Here is an 18,729-nt window from a genome sequence, read left to right as displayed (position 1 = left end):
CAAGCAATCCGTGCAATGGGGTAACCTTTGATGTTGTAAATGTTAGTTAAGTGTTAGTGTAAAGGCTTGGCAAAATATGTCTTTCACAACATGCTGCCGGTGATGCCAATGAAAACCATCAAACTGGCAAGCTATCTATTGACACCACAAAGCCACAGCTTTTGAGATGAATTACAGACACAAACCTAAATTTACTATCACACACCTGGGGCTTTTATTTCAGCTCTCGATGTTTTGTGCAGTCTTTCAGCTTCCCAAGATGGTTATTGTCTCAAGAGAACCAAACAACGATTGCCAACCCATATCAGCTTTACCACCAGATTTCAAGTATGCAGCAATGTCCTGCTTCAAGTTAAGTGCTCCCATTTTACACACAGTTCTTGGCTCTTGCTAAAGTCTAACAGTTAATTTAACAGATATTGTATCCCATGGTAATATCTCACTAGGGGGGACTATTTTAACACCTTTAGATGGCCAATTTAGCACATGATATCCACCATGTGGCTTCTATTTATTGTTATATGTTGTTTTCCCTTCATGGATAATGTTCAACTTCAATGCCTGTGTCATGTGCCCAAGGTCTTTAGCCCTTGTTTCTCCATGATGTTCCACAGTTTTTGAAGGTTGGACTGAGTGATGACATCGTCTGGTTTGAGTTTAAGTGCTTGGAGGTAATACACTTCTGCATCTTGTAGTTTTCCATTAAGATGGAGGATAGCCCCAAGATTCATCAAGGCAGCTGGATACTGAAAGAAAAAAAATGTATTGTAATTATTATTATTATTATTATTATTATTATTATTATTATTATTATTATTATTATTTGACAACATAAAGAAAGGGATTTAATTGTATGGTGATGTCTACATTTTATCATTACATTTTGTAAAACACACATCCATACATAAAACACAAGAATGATCCCTTCTTCATAAAGGAAGGACCTTCATTTGTAATCTAATGGACGGTACATTGAACAAAACAAATCCCATACAAGTTTAATCTTCACAGAACAATGGTTTGTATTATTCAGAGCTTTGAGTAAAGAGACAGATACACAGCATCTGGTTTCAATGGATATCCCACAGACCACAACACAGCAGCAACAGCACACTCACGGGACTTCATCTCAATATGTTGATTCATACAAAATAGAATGGAGCACGTTTTAGCAACCAACTTCCCCATCAAGAAGCAATTAAAAAGTGTCCCCCGATTAGAATTTAAGGCAGAAATCCTAATACTTCCGCCACCTACACAATGACTTCCTTATGGGAGAGGCTTTCAGTTTTATAAATAAATGTGGAACTGAAAGATCTAACAAGGAAAAATGTGCAGAATGTTAATTCAAATAAGCAAGACAGGCTCTGGTGATATACTTTTTAAACCACTTTGGGAATACTTAAAGGGCAACCAGCTATTCACATTTGTAATAAATCAATTAACACAATAACGTGGATATTTTCTTTGGATATCAGAAAAGGCAAACAAATATACAATTTACACTAAACAACATTAGAGAAAATGTTATGTTGTTCAAAGAGTCATTTTTCATTTTGTGTTTATGGGGTCTTCTGTCAAAAAGGCTGCACCGTTATGAGTTCATTTATTTATTTATTTATTTATTTTTATAAAATTTAGTAATCACCAATTATTTTATTATTTTCTCCCAATTTGGCATATCCAATAATTTTTAGGCTCAGCTCACCGCTACCACCCCTGTGCTGACTTGGGAGTGGCGAAGACGAACACATGCTGTCCTCTGAAGCGTGTGCTGTCAGCCGACTGCTTTTTTTCACACTGCAGACTCATTGTGCAGCCACCTCAGAGCTACAGCATTGGAGGACAATGCAGCTATGGGCAGCGTACAGGCAAGCCCATAGGGGCCAGGCCAGGCCAGACTACAGGGGTCGCTGGTGTGTGGTGAGCCGAGGACACCCTGACTGACCTAGCCCCCCCCCTCCCCCACTCCACTCGAAGAATCCGCTTTTCATATTGTGTAAACCTCAATAAATAATCTGCCCATAATTCAGAACGGGGGGAGTGGGGTGTAAGGGGGCGTTAGGTTAGCTGGGAAATCCTTGGCTCACCGCGCACCATCGACCCTTGTGGCTGGCCGGGCGCTAGCAAAGAATATCCATTCTGTTATAAAGCTTGCAGTGCCAGAGTCTGCGGTAGAATATCCCAGATATACTTGGACGAAGAGTGCACGTCGTGTGGAGGATTTGCTGTTTCAGTGGAATACCTACATAGTTAATGACTCTTCATTTTGCAAAAACATTTCTTTCGTCCCCTGGTGTGCAAACGCAACACAAGGAAGACAGACCTTTCCTTGCCTGCAGGAGAGCCTTTGAGCGCCTGTTTTGACGAGATACAGACCGGCTAGAAGAGGCAGCGAAAGTCTGTTAAGTAGTCAACACGTAGTGTTTTTATTCTTAACAACTCGAGAATAAGCTGACCTTAAAGTAAAATTAAAGTTTTGTTTGACGCAGAATGTAAGAAAAGTATTATTGCTTTCAATTTGTGCTTTGAGTTAATGAACACTATAGTAATTGTTTATTTGTATGTGATTTGATGTGGGTTTTAGAAAGCAATTATCATTCTGCGTTTAAAGCTAGAAACCAAAGTAGCTGTCTTGACAGTAGATAATTCTCGTAAGGTTGTCTGGATGCAAAGAGCGTCTATCTCGCAAGAGTGAATTGCCTTCTGAACCAAAACATCTATATGAGACTGATTTAACAATGCTTTGATTATCAAATATTAACGAAAGTTTGTGTTAATAATGATACCTCTGTCAAGACTAACCTTCATCTCAAGTAACTGTCAGGAATGTGGTCATACCCTTTAAAGGAATCTGCCATAGATTACTCTGGATCGCTAATCAGCTATTGGGAGCTATTGGTTACAACTTAAACTAGTCCAAATATATCTGTCCCTGTAAGTATTTCTGTGTTTAATGTGGGCAATACTGTACTTTCGTACTCTTTGGCAAGTACAACATTTCCATTGGGGTTAATAACATGGGGTTACAGCAATAAAAACAACAAAGCACTATCATCTGAGCAAAACAAATGTGTGCCTTCTACAACTAAATGATCACTCAAGTGTTGGGGAGACCGGCAAGTGTTGTTTCATGGGAAAATCTTTTGCCAAATGTACACAGCTGAAAATGTAGGTGGGTGGTACAATCATTGATATTTATTGAAATTATTATATTTTGCGTGCCCAATTAATCCATTGCTATTTTGAGGCTTAACTGACAGCCCAATTGTGCAGTGCTTGAGTTACAACCTCAGCTCAAGGTTCTCAGTGCCTTATTTCCAGCTGTGCGATCAAAATGAGCAAAGGAAATGAGGGTTGGCTTTTCAAAAATTGTGATCAAACTTTTAGATTAAGTGCCCGTTAATAAACAGAATATATCTTGTGATTGAATTATTTAGATCTAGGCCCTTAAGTTTATAAGGGTGTGGAACATCAGAATTTAAAGTGACAAAACCCTTGATAGATGTGATCAGAACAGTTCCCCAGGCAATTAACAGACTTTGATGATTATAACCCCCCTGGGAAGGAACAAGTCTTTGAACTAAAATCAAAATCATTTCTTGGACCTTATACAAACATGACCGGTCTAAAGCCTTCATTTCTAGGCCCTATGATTATATATTCACAATTCCTGTGGGTGGACATGCATGCCTAGTCCTTGATCCAAGGGGAAAATACTGAGCAAGAAAAAAAAATCTTCATACAGAACCACTCAGAGCAAACAAAGATATTAAATAAAAGGCATGAAGTGCAGTAAAATAGAGGAACTAGTGACACCAGTATCTGCAATTCACAAGTACAGGAGCAGTCGGTGTGCAAGACTTCACTAATCAACTCAGTGCACCATCAGACTTGTAACTCTTAACCTCCCATGTAAATATACGTATGTCCACAACACCATTTGGTCAGCATTAATACAAATAAACCCCTTTAATTTGGTCGAGACAGTCCAGACGTGCTTTCCTACAGTGCATGCTGTTCTGCCGCCACCAAGCTCTTCTGCAGCAACTGCCCTGCTGATTATCAAGAAATCTTGAATCTATCCATCATGGTAAAGCTTGACCAGGGTTCATTTGTTTGGCCTGGAGATACAATTCTCACCAAGTATTGTGTGTGTGTTTTTTTTTTCTTCTGCAAGATTTACTCAAAACAGCTTCTTTGAAGTGCCAAAATGAAAACACCTGGGGCTGGCAGTGTTTGATACAGATCTTTAACTGATGAAAAATGTTTCCAGAGAGAAGACAAGCCCCCTCACAAGCACAACCACTGTATAAATCCTACACCAGGAGGACAAGAACTTCCAGTCAGGGCATACAAATCCACCAAGAGATGGTGGGACCACAATGCTTGGATTCGTGTGGTGTTTGTTTTAATGCACTTCAGGTGAAACCTGAAAGAGCCTTTCCCAGGCATGCCGGTATGAGAGTACCAGCAGATGTGGAGTATATTAGTGGTTTTCTTAAGAAGCAGCTGCATAAAGCCCAAAAGAGAATGAAGCAGGAATGCCTGCCTCTGAAATGATTGGATACTACAGTAATAAAAAATGAGTTTAATTGCTTGCCAATCGTACTACTAATCGTACAAAAGCCATTCATAAATGAGAAGCCAAAGGAAACATGTATATTTCCATCATGTGTACAGTATTAGTTATCTAATCAATTTTTTCAATAGAAATTAGCCCTATTAGAATTATCACTTACCAGTATCGACCCCGATACCATCATCTCAGTACTGACTGACACTGAACTTTCTCCAGTGTGAATGTGTTATTCTCTCAGTGAAAACAAAGTCAATGGTTGACCTTTTCAAAGATCAGGCTAATTCATTGATAACCTATTGAAGTGCGAATAGTGCATAACATATTCAATTGTTGCCTGCCCGCCACCTTCACACAAATATTGAGAAAAGCACAAAAAATATGAAGCAATCTATGCTGGATATTTCTTTCAAGAGAAAGGACATGTAATTACTGTATTTAGCATGTAAGTGTACATTCTTTCCGTTTTCATTTCTTCACTGTTTTCTTTTAAACGTAATGTTTAAATGTTGATCACTATGAAGAAATCTTCATAAAAGTACTATATACTGATGTTCAATTCAAATTGGGTGTTTCTTCATTATTCTGATACAGCAAATTGCCAAACCCTATTGTAGTGAACACCCTGATATAATGAACATTCAAAACATTTGCCATTGAGGGTTATTATTTATTTATTTATTTATTTATTTATTTTTAAGATTGTAAATAAATAAATATTCATTATACTTATAATGACTGGTAATACCCCAATATAGCATGATGAAAGGACCTCATAGAAGTCTATGAGAAAAACAAAAAAAACATTTCTAAATAATACATTATCTTCTTTTCTTTTATTTGGTGTAGGCAAAACAAAAATTAGCCCTCCTTTAATGTTTGGCTATTGCATAAAACAATACAATAAAACAATATAGCCCTGTGTAGGCATAGACCTGGGACAGCCTGGCAACTCCCAGGATAAACTTCCACTTGGCCTTCACTGTGACCTTCAGGGAAAGCGGGTCATTTCCTTTCTGATTATTCTGACTTGTCTCCTTAGATAATTTGACCTTCAGTCTGAAAGGTTAAAGTGTCAGTCTCTAAGGTTTTAAAACCACCCCCCTACAATACCTTTTATTAGTTTAATGTTACAGTATTCCACTTAAGCATTCTGCTTAACTGTAACTATGGAACATGTGGTACAAATATATATATATATATATATATATATATCTATATATATATCATATATAATATATATATATATATATATATATATATATATATACACACAGACGTGCTCAAATTTGTTGGTACCCTTACAGCTCATTGAAATAATGCTTCATTCCTCCTGAAAAGTGATGAAATTAAAAGTTATTTTATCATGTATACTTGCATGCCTTTGGTATGTCATAGAATAATGAAAAGAATCTGTGAAAAGAGATGAATTATTGCTTATTCTACAAAGATATTCTGAAATGGCCTGGACACATTTGTTGGTACCCCTTAGAAAAGACAATAAATAATTGGATTATAGTGATATTTCAAACTAATTAGTTTATTTAATTAGTATCACACATGTCTCCAATCTTGTAATCAGTCATTCAGCCTGTTTGGTATCACTGTGTGCACCATACTGAACATGGACCAGAGAAAGCAAAGGAGAGAGTTGTTTGAGGAGATCAGAAAGGAAATGATAGACAAGCATGGTAAAGGTAAAGGCTACAAGACCATCTCCAAGCAGCTTGATGTTTCTGTGACAACAGTTGCAAATATTATTGAGAAGTTTAAGGTCCATGGAACTGTAGGCAACCTCCCTGGGTGTGGCCGCAAGAGGAAAATCGATCCCAGATTGAACAGAAGGATAAAGCGAATGGTAGAAAAAGTACCAAGGATAACTGCCAAAGAGCTGAACTCCAAGGTGAAGGTACATCAGTTTCTGATTGCACCATCCGTCGCTTTTTGAGCAAAAGTGGGCTCCATGGAAGAAAGCCCAGGAGGACTCCACTTTTGAAAGAAAAACAGACTTGAATTTGCTAAAATGCATATTGACAAGCCACAATCCTTCTGGGAGAATGTCCTCTGGACAGATAAGTCAAAACTGGAGCTTTTTGGCAGGTCACATCAGCTCTATGTTCACAGATGAAAAAATGAAGCTTTCAAAGAAAAGAACACCATACCTACAGTGAAACATGGAGGAGGTTCCGTTATGTTTTGGGGCTGCTTTGCTGCTCCTGGCACAGGGTGCCTTGAATCTGTGCAGGGCACAATGAAATCTCAACACTATCAAGGCATTCTGGAACGAAACGTACTGCCCAGTGTCAGAAAGCTCTGTCTCAGTTGCAGGTCATGGGTCCTCCAACAGGATAATGACCCAAAACTCACAGCTAAAAGCACCCAAGAATGTTTAAGAACAAAACATTGGACTATTCTGAAGTGGCCTTCTATGAGTCCTGATCTGAATCCTATCGAACATCTATGGAAAGAGCTGAAACGTGCAGTCTGGAGAAAGCACCCATCAAACCTGAGACAGCTGGAGCAGTTTGCTCAGGAAGAGTGGGCCAAACTACCTGTTAACAGGTGCAGAAGTCTCACTGAGAGCTACAGAAAACGTTTGATTGCAGTGATTGCCTCTAAAGGCTGTGCAACAAAATATTAGGTTAGCGGTCCCATCATTTTTGTCCATGCCATTTTCATTTGTTTTATTATTTACTGAATATTGAATAAAAAATCAAAAGCAAAGTCTGATTTCTATTAAATATGGAATAAACAATGGTGGATGCCAATTACTTTTGTCAGTTTCAAGTTATTTCAGAGAAAATTGTGCATTCTTTGTTTTTTGTGGAGGGGTACCAACATATTTGAGCACGTATATATATATATATATATATATATATATATATATATATATATATATATACACACACACACACACACACACACACACACACACACACACACACACACACACACACACACACACACACACACAGTGCTCCCTCGCTACAAGACGCTCGGTTATAATGCGCCCCGGATATAATGCTCTTGCAGCATGGCCCCAAATTCCCTATACTACTGATTCATGCAATATTTCTACAGTAAATACATTACTGCGTTGTTCAAACTGGAAACAACTTCTCAGTCTAACTAACGTTTCTGTCTTTCCCTTTTGATACAGTATCTGAACTGAAGAAAAGCTACGCTGGCACTTTATAACACAGACATCTTATTCAGCATTTGTTTTATAATTAAATAAAGAATGTTAGGCCTAGTATGTGGTTATCTTTCCTAATGTATTTACTTTTTTGCTGTAAGAGGAGCTGTGGCTTTCTCCGAGGGACTGTTCCGGCAGCTGAACCTGGGGCAAGCCCATTAACTCTTCCTCTCGCCTAACCCGCTCTCCTTCTGGCACTTGGTTAGCTTGTCTGTCGTTTCGAATTGAACTCCTGATTGCCATTTAGCCAGACCATTTATAGTTTAAAAACTGCTAATTAAAATGATCCACAAGTGGGAATGTTAAAATCAATTTTACGTTAAGTATATGGAAAACTACAAAGCGGTATGTAATTCAATATGTTAACATAACATTACTCCGCAGATTTCATTAAACTTTATGAAGCAAAATAGGGTGATGCAAAACATTTGGCCATAGCTGTATTTGTCATTACTTCAACTTTTTTAAAATATTGTTCTCATTAAAATTGATTTCACCCACTTAGAAGTCTTAGATCGGAAAAACTGGAATCTTATAATGATCAATAAATTTTAATCTGGTCCATAACTTATTTACTAGTAGGTGATCTCTTACAATAAAGGCTATTGATCTACATTCTTGGCAATACCCTTCCAATGGGTAATGAATGTACCACCTAGTCTGTAATTGCTGGGAATCCATCAGTTTGAGTAATAGGTGATATTAGCCTGGTACTTACATTGGGCCTTAGGTCTGCTGCAAGTCGATAATTTTTTTCAGCTGCTTCATTGAGACTGGCTTGTCTGTAAAAGGAAAAGCAACAACATAAATTAATATCTTTTAAAAATGTTTTTACATAGCAGATTCTGTATCTATTTGCCTGAACCACTGCTTTCCAGTGCACCTTTGGAAACACACAGACATTAAACAAAAAGCAGGACATCACCTTTGAAAGTATGCAATAAGCTGTCAAGATCCTATTTGATTTATGGGCACCTAACTCTGCTTGGTTATTTTCACATTTCCTGGATTATGACTGTTGACCTAAAGTCGCTACTTAATATCCCCTAAAGAGGCAATATCTTTATTATGAATAACACAACCCTAGGTGGCATGTCGCATTTCCAATGCGGGTATTCTATTGAAGTTTGAAAGAGGGTTTATAAACAACTTTTTCCCTCATATTTGTTTGAAAGGAGTGATAAGTTATTGATAAAAATAGATACAGCCAAAGCCTGTTTTAATTTCCCTTTATTAGCCTATCTGCTTGAAGGCTTAACCCTTACTCTAAAAGAAACTGCTGTAACCTGAACCCTTTTTTAGAGTGAACATCCCTTTCCTGTTGCATAGATGTACAGAGTTCTGTTTTATTTATTTAATTGTGCTTGGCTGAGATAGCAACCTGAGAACCCTCTTTTATAGAGGATGCAAGGGGTGAGATAATTAAAAAATAAACACACTGAGATAATTATAATTTCATATATACATATACTATATATACATTTAAAATAAGTGTAAAAAGTCAGGGTATCAACTTAATACTGAGTCCGACTGGTTGCACAATGCTGTGTGAAACTTTAATTGGCTTAATGGATCATATGAATCCAAAATACATATTATAGGCAGATTTTAGTTTGGTTTGTCTTAACCTCCCCTTATAGAGTAAGGTACTTATTGGCTCACACTGATACCCAATAAGCAACTTGCAGATAACCTGGAACTTTCCCTTGGACACAATAAACAGCATATTATTCAATGTTACTCTACATGCAATTAAATAGGTTGTTTTTCAGGTAGTATATATCATGTAACAGAGTCATTAGTTAACTTCAGAGAAGTATAAAGTACTGCATAACATGTGGTGAAATTCACAGGCAGGCTGGATCTCAGCCCCATAGCCCTGCTAGTTAGATAGAGATAAACTAGATAAACAGGGTATTACAACTATACTGATTTACTGTCTTTGTTCGGTTTCTGTTACAACTTCAAAGCAAACAAGAGGTGCGTTTACACTGGCACAAATATTCCAGAACAAGCCGACAAGAGGACATATTCCGGAATATTCTAGTAGTGTAAATGCTACTGAACGAGTTCCGGAATCTGTCCTCTTATCCTCTCAAAAGATGAGTTTGTATTCCGGACTGAGAAGACAAGAGAACGCATTCCAATATACTTCGCTAGTGTAAATGCGCTGAGGAAATATTTTGGCAAGATTGGAGAAAATACCCAACGGGCACTGCACGCCAACCAGCAACATCATCACAGTGCTGCCTTCTCATAATTCATAAACACAAACAAAAAAACATTTTTAACTTCCAAGTCAGACCATCTCAATTAAGTAAATGCAACTTATTTCTATATATTTGTATAACAGTAAGTGGTATGTTTGTTATATCTGTTTTTTGTTTTTTTTGTTTGTTTTAAATGCACTGTTTTTACATTTTTCAATAACGTTTATCCGTTCAATTTTTAGAATGTTTCCTTAAATTGAAAAAATTCAAATATGTTCTCGTTTTTTCATTTTATCGTTTTGGTGTAACTTAAAACATATTTGCTATTTGTATAATGAAAGGGTCATAATCTGACTGTACCATAACGGAGGGGGTGAACACTGCAAATCAAATCAAATTTTATTTATATAGCGCTTTTCACAGATTGCGGCAAATGAGCAAAGATTAAAATAAATCTAAAAGCTTTCATTTTTCTATTATTATTATTATTATTATTATTATTATTATTATTATTATTATTATTATTATTATTATTATTATTCAATAAGTTAAAACTTATTTTTTTATTTTCTAATTGTAAATGAAAAAATGAGACCATATTTGATTTTTTTTTCAAATGATGACACTTGATGATGTTGTCAGTACATCACAGCATTAGCACATCATTATGTTTGCAAAGTACTGCTGTTTCATACAACTGTAAACGCACCATTCCGAAACATATTGTTCCGGAATCGTATCGGAAGGATCAGAAGGATTCCGGAAAGCGAGTGCAGGGTTTCTCACGCTCACTAAAATCTATAGAAGCCCAAGTCTCATTTTTAATTTAAGAAATAAAAGTAGCTTATTAGCAATACCAGTGAGGGGGTTATATTTGGTGGAATTTCTAGCTAACAAAATGTTAATACTTATTTAATTAATTACCCTTGCCTACAGACAATTGATGGTCTTACATGTACCCTTTTGAATTGTAAGGTACTGCACCAGGAAATAAGAATGTGCATTATAAATATCATATGGGAGATACTGAAATTGATACTGAAATTGAAGAAGGAATCTATAAAAAAGACCTAGGAGTTTTTGTTTTCCCAGAAATGTCTTCATTTAGACAATGTGGGGACGCTATAAAAAGGCCAACAAGATGCTCGGATATATTGTGAAAAGTAGTCATTGAAAAGCACAGATCAGGAGAAGGCTACAAAAAAATATCGAAGTCTCTGAATATCCCTGTGAGCACAGTCTACTCAGTAATCAAGAAATGGAAGCTGCATTGTTCTATTGTAAGAATAAGAAAGTGAATGTCCTTGAGTGGTCAAGTCAAAGTCCTGACTTGAATCCTATTGAGAATCTGTGGAAAGACTTGAAAACTGCTGTCCATAAGCGATCCACAAGCAACCTGAGAGAGCTTGAGCAAATCTGCCGAGAAGAACGGGCACAAATTGCACCAAACCAGTGTGCAAAGTTGGTAGAGACTTACCCAAAAAGACTTGCAGCTGTTATTGCGGCCAAAGGTGCTTCCACCAAATATTGAGTTGACAGGTCTGAATATTTATGCAGTCAACATATTTCTGTTTTTTTCTCTTTAGTTTTTGCTGATATTTACTGTAACTTATCTTACCCTTAGAAGTCTTCAATTTGAACATTAAAGTTTTGAATAAAATATTAAGTTAAAAAAAATGTGTATGCATGTGGCAAAGTGCCCGCCCCTGTGTGTATTTTGTGTTGTATGTTATGTGTTAATGTTGGTGTATAGTCATTGTACAAGGGATATAAACAAGTCTTTGTAACACAAGTGTTTCAAATGTATATTTGTATTTAGTCACGAGGATTGCACAGCACTTCACGTGCAAGTAAAAAGTAATAATATATGAGCACGGGGAATTGCACTTTATTAATTCACGTGCAGTTGTACCGAGACTCCAATTGAATGATTGATTAGCAATCAAGTCTCAGTACAGCTGCATAAAAGCTGCATGTTTTCACTCACTCGGGATTGTGTGTTCGGTGAGTGGAGAACAGGATTGGAGATGGAGGTAATAATAATAATAATAATAATAATAATAATAAATAATAATAATAATAATAATAATAATAATAATAGTTACAAATATCAGCTCAGTGTGTTTGTTTAGTATAGTCTGTTTTGTTTGTCCTTTTGTTTTGGCGAAAGTGCCGTGTCCTGTGTGTTTTTGTTTGTCTTGCAACCTTTTATTTTCTGACTATCTCTTCATTTATTAAATGCTGAGTGGTATCAATCGCTCAGCTCCACCCAACTCCACCTCTCTGTCGTTTATTTCCTGGTTCCTGTTTCTGGTCTGACATCACCCACTCCAGCCGTCTTTGTGACAATGCATCATTTTGAAATTTCACAAAATGTAACACTATAGGAAGGGTCTGAATACTTTTGCAAGGCACTATATATATATATATATATATATATATATATATATATATATATATATATATATATATATATATATATATAGTGAAGGACGTGCCTCAGAAGATACTGGTGTTTTTAGTTGTTTAATCCAACTGGTTCAATAAGTTTTAGTTACTCCTTTTGACAAAATGTAATTACTAAAACTATGTGAATATGTTTGTGAATATGTAGGACAATGGTATGTGAATATGTAGGACAATAGAGGTCATTGCTTTAAAATTATTGGTAACTGTATTATTGTAATGATGAATTTCCCATACATTGCACATGCTGCTCTTCTAGAGTGATTTCAAACAGCTTACAGATGGACCTTAATAATGTTAGCAAATGTCCTATTAAAATAATTAGCTTTGGAATGATTCAAGGTCAAAGCATCAATGATGTCTGCCTTTCTAAAATTATTATTAGAACACAGTTTGAACTTTAGCCCCTCTAAGGAACTTCTTTCTTTATACTACCTGGAAATTCACGTGAATTCCAACAAGATCCGTTCACACTAAAAAGAAAATGCTCTTCAAAAGAAACATATACTTGTCCGTGCAAAATAAAGTGCAGTGCCTCTCTATACCAGAGCATTAAGATTACCAATAGGTGTATGCTTATATTAGTTTCCTTTAGCCGTGAGGAGATACTATCATCTGGTTTGTTGATCTACAAAGGTATTCCTGACACAATTTATTTTTGACTCTACTTCTCCTTTTTAGTTTTGTTTTTACCTTCCTAGTTTCCACATCAAAAGATTTTACTCCCTCTGGGTTTAAAGGCTTAAAGCCCCAAAATGTTTTTTACATATTTTAAGAAGGTTTTTAAACCTTGTGATTGGATAGCCGCATAGATGCAATGCAAACAACTCACTCAAACAACACACCATAAACGAGTAGAGTATGCTGTTGCACCGCGAGACAGTACAGCAGCCACATGTACAAATTTTCCTGATGAGAAAATAAAAAAATCAAATTTTACGCCTGGCTTTTCAACGTTTATCAGGACAAATGGCGTCCCGACAGTACCTCAATCGGGACACGGGACAAAGCCCCTAATATCGGGATGATCCTGATTTTACTGGGACGTCTGGTCACCCTATGCCAATCATCCCTTTGAAGAGCTAATAATAGCCTGAGTTCCAGTGAAAATTTAAGACATCCAATACTAGATATAGTTACTTAAATGTTAGTTTACTGGGAGATTATGATTGCTTTATGCCCTAAAAGGGGCCTTACTAATTAACTGAACAGCATTGATTGCACAATCATTTCAAACAAGGCTAATGGCATACGTACATACATTTCCAACTAAAGTAATTCTGGCAGTGCAGGACGTCATCGTTATACTGTTGGCATCCTAAGGATGTAACATATGCATCTGTTATTGCCAGAATATCAGCAACCCATGTCTTTAGATGTTTAATTATTTTTTTGATATTTATAAATGAATCTCTTCCTTTGCACTGTATAGGAGGAACACATTAATAGGAGAGCAGTGGCTAAGCTGGAATACTGCCTGTAATCAGATGTGACTGGAGAATTTTACGCAGGTTTCCTATTGCTGTATTTTTTTCATTAACAGTACAATGGACAATAAAGGATGCAATAAACTGATACATTCTAAATGTTTTTGAGGGAGCTGTCAGGGCAGATCATATTCAAATGCAGCATTACTCCTGGGGATCCTGGGATTATTGATTGATCTCCATATCTGTCTTGACTTTTAAATAATTGCGTCACATTGTGTGGTAACTTGCTGAATTACAGAAGTGTAAAATAACTTTCTGGTTTGCAGTCAGGGTAATAAAAAAATAAAAAAAATTACAAAGTTAAAAACGCTTCCATATGCAGACTTCACTAATCACAAGTGAATGACAGATATTGCTGTTCCATGCCCATGGACCAGAGACATCCTTTTGAAATTGCACATCGTTAAAATGAAAGCTGAAACACCTTCTTAGGTTTGAATCTATGCTGAATGAGCCAAAAGAGCCTTTAGCGTATTCAGTTACAATACACATTTCAAGCAATGAGCTCTTGGTTCAGCTTTTAAAACTACAGTCAAATATATTCCAGAATTTGCTTTTCAAAGATATCTATTGCACATCACCATGAGTTGGTTTCCCATAAAATATTGACTTTTTTTTTTATTAGAATAGAAAAGGGTCAGATCTAACTGCTAGTCATTTTCACTCCTCCCCCTGATTTTTGCAGAGCTTAAATTTTCATTACTAACTGATCCTGGAATATTTTTAACATCACTTATTCATGTCAACCCACTTAAGTAAGTCTGCTTAGGGGTTTGTTTTAGACCTGATTGACAACGATATGAGATATAACTAATTAAAAGCTTCAGGAGTACTTCAGGAGTCACCACATTCAGAGTGACTGGGGTAAATGCTACAGGAACCTTCATCAAATTCCTATTACCCCTGCTCTTGAGTAGACCAATTTACGTCTAGATTTATTTAATGTCAGGTCTGTGTCTAATAAGGCTCCGTTAATTAGTGATTTTATTTAGGATTACAACATTGATAGTCTCTCTTTAACTGAAACATGACTAGGACCGAATGACCATGTTTCCCTGATTGAGGCTTCTCCACCTAACTATTCTTTTTTCCAGAAAGTTCGCTCTACTGGGTGGGGAGGTGGACTTGCTACTGTTTTCCATAGTGAACTTAGAATCAAATAGTTAATTGTTGAAGGTTATTCATCTTTTGAAGTTTTAACCTTGACATTAAACAGTCCACTACCTATTCATTTTGTAATTATTTATCGACCACCTAAGTCAAACCTGTTATTTTGAGGTGAATGCTGCTATTAGGCCCATGCTGCATGATTTGTTTATTATTAATAGCATTATAACTAAATTATACTGAATCACATTTTTATTTACAATGAAGGAAAAACATGTTTTTGCTGACTTTATAAGCTTTTGGGCAACACAGTATAGGTTACCTTCATTGTAAATAAAACATGTGATTTGGTATAATTTAATGATTACGCTATTAATAATAAATGTAACATGATTATAGCAGCAGTTTAAGTATTCTGTAAATATTTTGTCTTGCAGTTAAGAAGTATAATGTAGGGCTGTCAGGTCTTATTCTCAAAAAATATCAGTACAGACATTATATACAAACCAATGGAATACAGTGTGTGTGTGTGTGTGTGTGTGTGTGTGTGTGTGTGTGTTTAATAGAGAGAGAATACATGCATGTCTCTGGTCATATGTGGTTTTCCCGATCATGTCGCCTCAAGTTCTAGCAAAAATTGTAGCTATTTTCTACTGACATAGCATTATCTTTTCGCCTATTGATTTGCCACATTGCCACTGTACTATATGCATTCCTTCCTGCGATGTCACCAGGCAGTGTGTTCCAGGCTTAAGGTTACAAATTGCTAAAACAAGTGAACAAATTTCATTCATAACTACAAGTATAGAAAAGTCTAAAATATTTTCAGAACTACCAATATTGAATTATCTAGGCAGTCTCTATATCGTCGGCATCACAGCCGCAGTCTGTTCAATTTCAGTTTCAAGGTGAGTTATAGTCTTTTGTTAATTAAAACCCCCCTTTTCCAAGAGCAAATTAACTCCTGATAAATTATGACAATCAACACAGAGTTGCTTTTAAATTCCCACGCAAACAAAATAGTCGTAGAATCACTGCCCGTTAAGATATTCAATTATTTCGTAAATCACGTTAACACGTTTATTTAATAATGAGATAGGCATAACAACCTCTTGAAAATGCCAAAATCAATGCTACACAATGATTTGTTGATTAACACTGGAGTTATCATTGATGACTTTTTGAAAATCCTGCCCTCCGAGTCCTCATCAGTAGATGAGCTGGTTAATACCTACAACACTATCTTGACAGGTATCTTAGATACTGTAGCACTAATCAAAACTCGGAAAATGTCTTTTAAAAAAAGCTCACCGTGGTTCAATGATACACCTCGTAAGATGAAATAAGAGGATCGTAAAATAGAACGGAGAGGGCAGGAATCTAAACTGCTCGTTCATTACATGGCATGGAAGAGCCACCTGGTTAAATATAGGAAGGCTCTGGCATTGGCTAGATCATCATATTGTTCTAATTTAATTGAAACAAAAATAATCCTAGATGTATTTTTGCTACCCTAATATATGAATTAATTCCCTTCCCCTAATAGTCCTAGACATTGGATCCTCTCACAGCTGCAATGACTTCTTACATTTCTTTAAAAATAAAATTCTAGACATCCCTTAGCACTTAAGGTAGCTGTGGTAAAGCCTATGCTTAAGATACACAATTTGGACCCTAACCTACCATTCTTAGATAATGCCCTAGAGAGAGTTGTTGCAATTCGATTACAAAAATGTATAAATGTACAGTGACAAAGAGCTACAAACTTTTAAAAAGTGCTTAATTTAGCATTTCACTGATATGTTTTACTGCAATTAGTATCACACACACACACACACACACACACACACACACACACACACACACACACACACACACACACACACACACACTATTAAATGAAGCTGACCTTTATTTTTTCCAGTACATATGTAATATTGACATCCAAACAAATACATTTTCACTATATATAAAAGTATAGTTTTTTTTTTTTTTTTTCACAGGCAATGTTCCAGGCCATTTGTTAAGAGTAGGCTAAAGTCACGGTCTCAGATTGTTTGGCAAATTTGCAACATTTGCATCTGTTTATCCTTTTGCTTTTTACCGACATTTTGACAGATACATTTTAATCAGCTCCGATATGAAAATGAAATACAAACTTTCAGATAAAACTCAAAAGATGTATTCATTAACATAATATCTAACATTTGCCTAGCAGAAACACCATATTTAAATGAATTTGCACATATAATGCATGACTATCGTGGCGGTTCTAGTGTTAACTTTTGACAGAAGTTCAGAATCTTTTGGAAGTACTTTGTCAGTGCGGGCATGGTTTGTAGTGAAATAACGCTGCAGATATGAAGATTTGAACTGTGACATAAAGGTAAGTGCCAGGTTGCATAATACCTTAAGTGAAATTACCCCCTTAGTTTTCCCAAATGTTTTACTTAAGTAATATTTGTATTTAAGTATTTCCCTTAAGTTAGTTAATGGTTGCACAAAACGACTTTAGGGGATAACTAAGTGAAAATACGTAAATGTCTTATTGAGGACCCTTAAATCGAAAAAACGGTATGGCAGTGTTTTTGGAAATTGAAGCAGAAGGATTTGCAGAGAGACCATCGTTTGGATATAATGGATGACGAGCAATTAATAACACTAAGTGAAAAATACACAAGTGTCACACTTAAGTGAAATACTTAATAATATGTTTTATGCAACCGGGCACTGGCAAATAAGGCACAGGAGTTTTCCATTGCATTCAACAAAAATATCCATTACTCTCCCACTCCAGTAAGAAGGTTCAATATTCATCTTCAGATTTTCTTTTTCTCTATTTTTTCTGCCATTATGAACAAAACAGAAGCTGGTCCAGTTCAAAGTAAAGTTAAAGGTTTCCAGGCTTCTGTAACTCGAGTCCCAAATGCACAGTAAAGGATGGGTGGATACGATTTGCTAGTTAGTTGCTATGTAACTAAAAAGTGTTGCTGCCACGCTGCTGCTTTAAATATGGCGTTTTGGCTGTGCAGATGATGTTTGAGATGATGTGCTTGAATAAAATATTTGAGTTGTATACAATAATTTGTCTTTCATTTGAATATTGATGTTGTTTAAAATGTAACCGTCATAATGACTGCCGACGGAAGTTTTAGATATGAGTATAACCGCAGAGTTACCAGTATTAATGGCAATGGGTGAGAAATAAACTGGACAGTGAACAGAAGTCAATTATAAAGGGCTTACGGACTGAGGGATGTATTGCTATAAATCAAGACCTTTTTTTGTTGATGTTAATATCACGGAGCTAGTTAAGGTCCTTAGGCCTGGTCGGATGTGGAAATTATACAAAATAAGCACTGGTGTTCAGGCAGGATCTTTGTTTAATCTAGCAGTAGAAATACCAATTGCCTGTAATTATGATTCTAAAGTGTATCAGTCTGGAGACATGGAAGTGAGCCAATATTCTGTCCAGAGCATTACAATGTAGTCACATAGCATGAGCGGACACAGTGATGTCAATTAATGAGTTGGCAGCTGACATCAAGGAGTTGGCAGCTGTCTGACAAAAATAAATACTAGTCAAACCCCATAAAAATTGATCTCAACCTGAGCTCCTGACTTGCTGAACCCAACCTTTGCATTCTGAATCCCGAACAGAGACTGTCTGAAAACTTTTAC

The 18,729-nt window shown here is 36.2% G+C and overlaps 1 protein-coding gene across 1 annotated transcript in view; it reads right to left on the bottom strand.

The window, feature by feature from the left end:
* Window positions 1–264: 264 nt before the first annotated feature.
* LOC121319598 (protein O-mannosyl-transferase TMTC2-like) overlaps window positions 265–18,729 on the bottom strand; it is a 138,694-nt gene continuing 120,229 nt past the window's right edge. The window contains exons 11-12 of the mRNA XM_041257194.1: window positions 8,494–8,557; window positions 265–746 (exon numbers count right to left, since the gene is read on the bottom strand). Of these exons, the coding sequence (XP_041113128.1) occupies window positions 567–746; window positions 8,494–8,557 (244 nt within the window). The 3' untranslated portion in view covers window positions 265–566. The remainder of the gene's footprint in view (window positions 747–8,493; window positions 8,558–18,729) is intronic.

The sequence above is a fragment of the Polyodon spathula genome, chromosome 8 (assembly GCF_017654505.1).
Source record: "Polyodon spathula isolate WHYD16114869_AA chromosome 8, ASM1765450v1, whole genome shotgun sequence".
Classification (NCBI taxonomy): domain Eukaryota; kingdom Metazoa; phylum Chordata; class Actinopteri; order Acipenseriformes; family Polyodontidae; genus Polyodon; species Polyodon spathula.
This window is presented reverse-complemented; position numbering and strand designations above follow the sequence as displayed.